Source organism: Aythya fuligula, chromosome 3 (genome assembly GCF_009819795.1).
Source record: "Aythya fuligula isolate bAytFul2 chromosome 3, bAytFul2.pri, whole genome shotgun sequence".
Taxonomy (NCBI): domain Eukaryota; kingdom Metazoa; phylum Chordata; class Aves; order Anseriformes; family Anatidae; genus Aythya; species Aythya fuligula.
In genome coordinates, this window is record NC_045561.1 from 41,021,411 (window position 1) to 41,029,759 (window position 8,349).

Below are 8,349 nucleotides of genomic sequence, written 5' to 3' on the forward strand. Positions count from 1 at the left end.
GCTGGTTTCAGGTTCCTGCTGTTAGCATTTAACTTGCACACAGCTTAATTGCAGGTTATTGCTTGCCTGGTTGTGTACTAGGAGGGCTTAGTGGTGCGAATTAAGTGCTTGTTCACATCCCCTGCACCCTCGTGCTTGGTGAAAAGGGGTGAAGAACCTGGGTGACGACTGAGGGGTTTACGTGACGAGACGCTTCTAGTCCATTTTATTTTAGCAAAACCCAGCCAACAGCGTTTTGCTAGCAGGCTATTTGAGCATTTTGCAGAGGGGTGAACCTCAAAACCCAAACTCACGAGTAACTTTTGGGATGGCTTCTAAAATGTTCCAAGAAAAAAATCAAGGTGTTCACCTGCATACGTGTGGGTGGGCATAGGGGAAAACGGCGCATTATTTGGGGGGGCGGGTGGGGGGGATAAAATTGACGAAGCCTGATCTACCGTCTTAAAAAACAAGCCACCTCTGCAGGCCGGGGCTGGGAGGAGTGTCCCGTAGCCTCTTTCTTCCCTGCGGCACTGGTTTTTCCCCTTGATGCCTGGAAAAATCGGAGAGATTTGAGGGCGGCCGCGGAGGGGCAGAGCCGGTGCGGCGGCGCCCTTACCCGGGGGCCGGGGAGCGCAACCGCGGCTCCACGTCCCCATCCCGGTCCCCGTCCCGGTCCCGGTCCCGGTCCCGGTCGCCGTCCCGGTCCCGGTCCCGGTCCCGGTCCCGGTCCCGGTGCCGGTCGCCGTCCCGGTCCCGGTGGCCGCCCCCTCCCGGCGGTGCCGCAGTGCCGGCGCCTCACGGCGGCCGCGGCTCCTCCGGGGCGGCGGGGGCGCTGTGCGGGGCTCGGCACAAGATGGCGGCGGGGTGCCTGTGGCGGCGGCTGTGGCAGGTGGGGGCGTGCGGTGGGGCAGGGGCGCCTCGGCGGCCCCCCGGCCTCCGGTCCCTCATCTTCCCCCTTCCCGGGGACGAAGGGGAGGCTCGGGGCCGCGTCTCGGCCGCCGCCGTCCGTGCAGGGGGCTCCGGAGGGCTCCGCTGCAGCCCGGCTGCGGCGGGTTGCTCTGCGGGTCGGGGGTGGCGGCGGCTGGGGCTCGGGGTCGCGCACCGAGCTCGCGTCTAGCGTGAAGCTCCCGGTCGCGGAGCTGCAGGGGGGAGAGCAGGGAGGCTGGCCGGGTTCACAAGCTGAGGGAAATACAGCGTTAGGAGTTTCCCCTTGGCTTCCCGAAGCCCTAAGTGCTCGCGGTGCATGTGCTGTCTGCACCTTCCAGCCAGCCGTCTCCATCCCGTCCTGCTCGCTTCAGGATCTCTCCCCCAAATAACGGGGCTGTTTGCCATTGAGAGGGGGCAGTAGTTACGATTTGTGCAGGGGACTGGTTCAAACAGGGAATTAAATTAAATCCTGTTGCAGTTTGATCATCTCTTCCACCTCCTACAACGGCCATTAGCAAGGATACGTCAAATATTTCAGTCGGACAGCAGAAGAAGCTGTTAGAACAGATTTTAACGCACGCCAAATGCTGTTTTGGTTACCTGGGGTACACCAAGCATCAATCAAAATTTGCACAGAGCACCTTTCGTTTTATTTGACAGAAGCTTTAGACTCAACACTTAGATGCACAATTAGCAACACAAGGGGGCCGCGTGCGGTGGGAGCAATGCACACAGAATTGTGAAGGCTGTGGAGTTCAGTACGCGGGGCGGAACTCTGATATTTCATGGTTTGTTTTATTCATCTTTATTTTACAAAGACTGTAATTTCTGTCTCCAGCAGCACAGGGTGTACGTGCTATAAGCGTGTGCATCTTTATGTGCAAATAATATATCTGTAATACAAGGCCAATTAGATAAAGTAACAGACTATGTGTGTATCAGAGACTGCGTACACACAAAACACAAAAGCACCAATACAACTTCTAGCTACAATTTTTTTTGCCCTCTTTTAACAGCAGCTTACTTACCCGATGTCTGCCCAATCCGTGGACTCTCCTTTGCCATCTGGGGTAGGATGTTGCCACATGCAGTTTAAGCCCTGATCTGAACAGAAATTTTCTGTGCTTGAGGGGTTATCAGTGCTCTGACATGATGTCAGGTGATGGCGATGACTGTGGGTTTTCCACCTGAACAAAAGGAAGGTGGTATTCTGATTTCACATCAGGAGAATGGAGGTACAAGGGTCAACATAACTCCATCAGATCTGTTTCTTTAATTTGGGGTATTAGGTCTCAAGGAGTTATTAACGTGAACTTGGAAACATTTTGGTGGGCATCAGCTACAGTGGCAAATCCTCTGTGCTCGTAAAGTTGCTCATTGTATTGTGTACTTAAGATGTAATACCTGTGATCATCTGACAAAGTTTGGATTTGCCTAACGGGAGACACTCAGCCTGTTCTTCAGATAACAATTAGCTTTGTAAACAGGAAAGCGTCCTGCCTCTTCCTTCCTACTGAATGCAGAATTTGCTGGGTAAACAGTGACCGAGGCAGAATTACTTCAGAGAACAGCTTCATTCACTGCTGATCTGTAATTAATGTATAATGCGTACTGCATTATAAGTTATACATGTATATACATTATACATCACATTATAAATTATACATGGACCTAATAGCACCATAAAGCTAGAGTTATACGTATTCATGAGTGACTAAGTTAAGGTTACATGGACAAGCGTTAATTCTGACTGGTGCACGGGGAATCTGTCTTCTCTCTCTGAAAGCCATGACCCCAGCACCTGTTAAATAAGAGTACCAAGGGGCTGGATAAGTAGGCTCAGCTCATGGTGCTCCTTCATTCTGCACAGTCTTGAGTTTCTCTTAAGCGAGAGGGTTCTGGTTCCTTGTCCCCCCGCCCCGAGTAGTCTCTAACTTTGCCAAGTTGAGTTACTGGTAGGAAGCTAGAAGCCACATGAACATTCAGAAGGGAGAGATTTATCTGGTATGACAGACAGCAAGATTACATCTTGATTAACAGTTGGGTTTCCATTTTAACACCAAAAAATCATGCTATCTTTTCGACAGTTCATTTACTTGTTCTAACCATTTATATTTTCTCAACAGAACAAATGTTCAAAACACAAGGAACATTTTCTTAAAAAAAGAATGGAAAATTTCAAATTAAATTCAGAGGTTGAATTTTTGCATAGTATCTTTTCTAAGATACTATTTTCAACTGCCTTTACAACAGCAAGACCTACTTGGGCTTGTCTCTTGATAGAGCTAATAGATACTGTCCTATGAAAGCAGGTCTAAACAGGAAACTACTATATGCCGAAATGGTATCTGATGCCACACAAAACATGTTTTTCTAATAAAAAACACTTTATGATTGCTATTCAGGTGCCTGGTTAATAATAGCTGCATGCTGTTAGCTTCTTTCCTGCATGCATGTGGGTTTTCTTGGTTATTTTTGTGGTTGATGATTTTTTTGTGTGTGTTTTTGTCATTGTTTTTATGATCCTATTGTATACTAAAATATGATTCTGTGCTACTGTTTTCCTGTGTTTTCCAATAGAGCAAACTTACTTAGTTGGTAGATCAAATGAGTACCTTTTGGTAGATCAAATGAGTATCATCATGGTGCATAAAAGTAACTTCTAATAAACCTGTATTATTAGCTGGCTACTTTTGGTTTGGGGAGAAAAAAAAAGCCATTTGACTGTTTGTTTTATACAGGCATCGGCTCGTCCTGCCAATTATGCAAGCAGAATTATTCAAAAGCAATGTTTTCTTCCGTAAGTTTAAAAGATCTTTCTCCTTTCCACTTTCCCCCCAATTTCCCTTAAAAAAATCTAACTTTAACACTAATGTTGTGCTTTTCCCTTTACCATCTATCTAGAACCAGTGACTTGATGGGAGTACGATTCTCTGGATCCCATGCTCAAACTCAGGAGCATAAAACTAATCCTCTGGTAAGTGTTTCATAGAAAAATATTTTGCAAATTGTCTTAATAATAAAAAGGATATACAGAAAAAAACAAATCCTTCAATTTCATCTTTTTAAAGTTCTGTCTAAATTACGTCAAATTTGCCGTAGAGAAAGAAAACATTTTAATGACTGGTATTTGGGATTTTTTTTCCCAGAAAGATTCCTGAAGCTTAAAGTTGCATCTTTGTCACTTTCTTCCTTCTCTATGCAGCTGTAACTCTATGAAAAAACAGCTTTTTGGCCACATTTAGTTCAGCACTTGCAGCATCTTAGCCAATCCTTGTTTCTGTACTTTAGTACTTTTTAGTACTTTTAGTACTTTGTTTCTGGTTTGGAAGCTGGGAAACCAGGGCTGGTGAGGTGGAAAGTTCTTGGAAGTGTGTGGTGTATATCTTATATATAGAATGTGGTTGCCTTGATTTTGTCTAGGATTTCAGACACATGTTAAATTTCTCTGATAGATGCAAACAAGCCAAGTTCTTACAGGCAGTGCTAGATCCACAGTTAGATCCCAGCCTTCCTGCCACATCTGCTGCATACGGCATTTACTGCTCTAAACTGCAGGAGAGTAAAGCTGTGAGAAAAGCAGTGCTTCCTGGACACACCAGGGCTTTTTGGATGAATGGTGTCAGAAATTAATGCTTGAACTGAAAGTCATAAATTTGTAATTTGAATGTCACAGACTTGTACCTGGACAAACAGAAAGGATACTTCTCACATTTACCAGGGACAATAAAACTAAGGACTGTCAATCGAGATAATACAGCCAGCTTCTTGTAGGTAAAAGAATATGAGCAGCTAACAGTGTGTGAAGTTTTTTTTCTTCCCTGTTTTTCAAATGTGGCACACAGGCTAAGAAAACATAGAACATATTGCATGGATTATTTAAGGAGAACATGGAGTGTTAACTCTTATCCATTCTTAAATGCAGGTGACTATTTCAGAGGAGCCAGAAACACTGTACAAGAGACTGTCCCTTTTGGTTAAAGGCCACGATAAAGCTGTGTTGGACAGCTATGAATATTTCGCAGTGCTTGCAGCTAAAGAACTTGGCATCTCTGTTGAAAAAATGTAAGTAACTGATCTCTAGCATGATGATGTGTCAGGTGCTTTTCACATTGTCTACTGTAACTTAAGTTCTGTGCTTACAAGTATTTCCTTTTTCAGAAGAAATGGGTGTAATCTGACATTTCTCAGGTTATAAATCTAACACTTTCTAGATAGCAGTGCAATGATGGGGAAGCAGCAGCAGTGATACACACAGCACTGCCACAGAAGGATTGCATGTTAAGTGCATGAAGAATACCAACAGTACTGTTGTTACAGCTGTTGTAGCTTCCTTGAACTAAAGCTGGTTAATACCTGAGAATGAACTGTGCCCATGTGGATTAATACTAAACGTACCAGCACTTAATACTGTGGATCTTCAAAATGTCAAATAACAAGGATTTCACCATAATCTCAGTTAATTTATATTAGCATCCTTTATATAAAATTAAGCATTACAACATTTTCTTTGTGCTTTGTTCAGACACAGACCTCCAAAGAAGATAGAACGATTTACTCTTCTAAAATCTGTACACATTTACAAGAAGCACAGAGTTCAGTATGAAATGAGAACACATTACACATGTTTGGAGGTAAGAAAGATGTTAAAAATATATACATTAATTGGGCTGGGGAGGAGAGTACCAAGAATAGCAGAAAAGAGCTGATCTAAGTACACCAAATGTAACACAAGTTACTCTGAATTTACAGCCTACATAATTTTTGGACTAAAAGGCTGATTTTGATCACTATCTGAAAGAATGGTTAAAAATAAGATAGATACCAGAGTTACTTTAGTATGATTTACGTTCCTGGTTTCCAATAATCCAGGGAATAGGAATTTTCTCAGGAAGGGAAAAAGATGCAGGTAAATCATTGTCACTACCAGTCACTGAAGGTTCTGTTCTCTGTGAGTTTGCCTAATAATTTTTGAACACACTTGCCCTATGCAGCATCATGTAGCAAACTAAAAATTGCAAGGGGGAAATACAGGAAAGGAAGTGTGTACAAACCACTTGCTCTGTGGCTGATGACGCAGACTTATGTATGGTTTAGAATGCAGCTGTGGTTGACTTTCTTAGAAGAAAGGTTTACTGCCAGCATTTTGTGGCCCCTGGGTCTCTTACTGTGTAATTGTACAGAGCTTAGCAAAATGGGACTTTGCATAACGTCCCCAGACAGTCGGGCATCACTACCCGCAGACCAACAGCTTTAGCTGTCTGGGAGAAACCAGAAAATCAAGAATGCAGTGGAATTCCAGAGTGGCAGGATTTATAGCCAGCTTGAACTTTGAGAGCATACAAAAGCTGTGAATTTTTGCATAACCTCAAGTTGATTTGATCAGATAGTTGCACTTCGAGCATAATCAATGCATATGATCACAGGCAGTATGCACAGTTCTGTGGTATGAAATTGCTATTTCATACTTGCATAACTGTTATGTACAGCTTAACTGTCTCCATTCTCGCTGTAAGATGCATGGTCCCATAGCAAGAACTAGAGAAGCTATAGAAAACTCATTTTTTTATATCCTGTTTGAAATATTAGTTGCTCATTAAAAAACATTACTTCTGTTTTAGTTAAAATACCTAACGGGTAGTACTGCTGCAGTGTACTTGGAGTATGTTGAACGAAACTTACCTGAAGGAGTTGCCATGGAAGTAAAAAAGGTAAGTTTCCATCTCACATTATTAACTGCCGTGAGATTAAGTCCAGATGTAAATACTAATAATTGTCAGTAGAGGAAATGCACGTAGTTTGTAAAGGACCTTTTTTTCAAAGTATTGAAAGGTAAAGAGGCTGTATTGCTTGAAAACGCCACTAGGTGGCATTTTTAATCTGATAAATATCTCAAACCTAAGTAAATGAAGTTGTTAGATGTTAAGTAGTTCGTATAATAAATGGTTTATTTCTTTTCCTTTTAGACTAAGATAGAGAAAATACCTGAACACATTCAGGAACCAGTTTGGGATACACTACCTCAAGTAGAAGAAACAGAAGTCAAATCATGAACTCAATGGGCACTTGGCTACTAGTAGTGGAATTACTTGTTCCTGTCAACCTCATTTACTAAGACACTGCTGACAAATAAAAGTTCTCTTTTACAAAGAAATCATATAAACTCTTGTTTTACTGAGTTACTCTTGATCATAGCTCCAGTACTTGTAGACTGAACATCTGTGAAGTGTAGAAGTTTCACTGCACTCTGTGGTCAAGAACTGTGATCATCTGTAACGTTTGTAAAAAGTTACCATTTATTTATAGAATCATAGAATCATAGAATATCCTGAGTTGGAAGGGACCCTTAAGGATCATCAAGTCCAACTCTTGACACCGCACAGGTCTACCCAAAAGTTCAGACCACGTGCCTTAGTTCACAGTCCAATCTCTTCTTAAATTCAGACAGGCTCGGTGCAGTGACCACTTCCCTGGGGAGCCTGTTCCAGTGTGCAACCACCCTCTCTGTGAAGAACCCCCTCCTGACGTCCAGCCTAAATTTCCCCTGCCTCAGCTTAACCCCGTTCCCGCGGGTCCTGTCACTGGTGTTAATGGAGAAAAGGTCTCCTGCCTCTCGACACCCCCTTACGAGGAAGTTGTAGACTGTGATGAGGTCTCCCCTCAGCCTCCTCTTCTCCAGGCTGAACAGGCCCAGTGACCTCAGCCGTTCCTCGTACGTCTTCCCCTCCAGGCCTTTCACCATCTTCGTAGCCCTCCTCTGGACATTTTCCAACAGTTTCATGTCCTTTTTATACTGTGGTGCCCAGAACTGCACACAGTACTCGAGGTGAGGCCGCACCAGCGCAGAGTAGAGCGGGACAATCACCTCCCTTGACCTACTAGCGATGCCGTTCTTGATGCACCCCAGGATACGATTGGCCCTCCTGGCTGCCAGGGCACACTGCTGGCTCATATTCAACTTGCTGTCTACCACGACCCCCAGATCCCTCTCTTCTAGGCTGCTCTCCAGCGTCTCATCGCCCAGTCTGTACGTGCAGCCAGGGTTTCCCCGTCCCAGGTGCAGGACCCGGCACTTGCTCTTATTGAACTTCATGCGGTTGGTGATCGCCCAGCTCTCCAACCTGTCCAGATCCCTCTGTAAGGCCTTTACGCCCTCATTTGAGTCCACAACTCCTCCAAGTTTGGTGTCATCAGCAAACTTGCTCAAAATACCTTCTATTCCTACATCCAGATCATTTATAAAAATATTGAAAAGTACTGGCCCTAAAATGGAGCCTTGAGGGACCCCACTGGTGACCGCCTGCCAGCCTGACACAGCCCCATTTACCATAACCCTTTGGGCCCTGCCCGTTAGCCAATTGCTCACCCATCGTATGATGTTTTTATTTAGCTGTATGGTGGACATTTTGTCCAGTAGGATCCTATGGGAAACCGTGTCAA

At 44.3% G+C, this 8,349-nt stretch overlaps 1 protein-coding gene across 2 annotated transcripts; it reads left to right on the forward strand.

Moving 5' to 3' along the window:
- The first annotated feature begins 828 nt into the window (after positions 1–828).
- MRPS10 (mitochondrial ribosomal protein S10) lies at positions 829–7,066 on the forward strand. 2 transcript variants are annotated; one of them, XM_032184846.1, is made up of 7 exons: positions 829–871; positions 3,651–3,709; positions 3,814–3,886; positions 4,835–4,974; positions 5,435–5,543; positions 6,531–6,620; positions 6,876–7,066. In XM_032184846.1, exons 1-7 carry the CDS (start codon positions 836–838, stop codon positions 6,960–6,962), a joined length of 594 nt encoding a protein of 197 aa, XP_032040737.1. In that variant the 5' UTR covers positions 829–835; the 3' UTR covers positions 6,963–7,066. The 2 variants fall into 2 exon arrangements, with proteins under 2 accessions (XP_032040737.1, XP_032040738.1); XM_032184847.1 differs by lacking the exon at positions 829–871 and adding an exon at positions 1,489–1,697.
- The last annotated feature ends 1,283 nt before the right edge of the window (positions 7,067–8,349 follow it).

Bases quoted from the DNA above. Each gene is read 5' to 3' on its own strand.
- MRPS10 (XM_032184846.1), top strand. From the start codon at position 836: ATGGCGGCGGGGTGCCTGTGGCGGCGGCTGTGGCAG. The intron at 3,887-4,834 runs GTAAGTGTTTCA...TCTTAAATGCAG, and splicing joins AGCATAAAACTAATCCTCTG to GTGACTATTTCAGAGGAGCC. The intron at 4,975-5,434 runs GTAAGTAACTGA...TGCTTTGTTCAG, and splicing joins GGCATCTCTGTTGAAAAAAT to ACACAGACCTCCAAAGAAGA.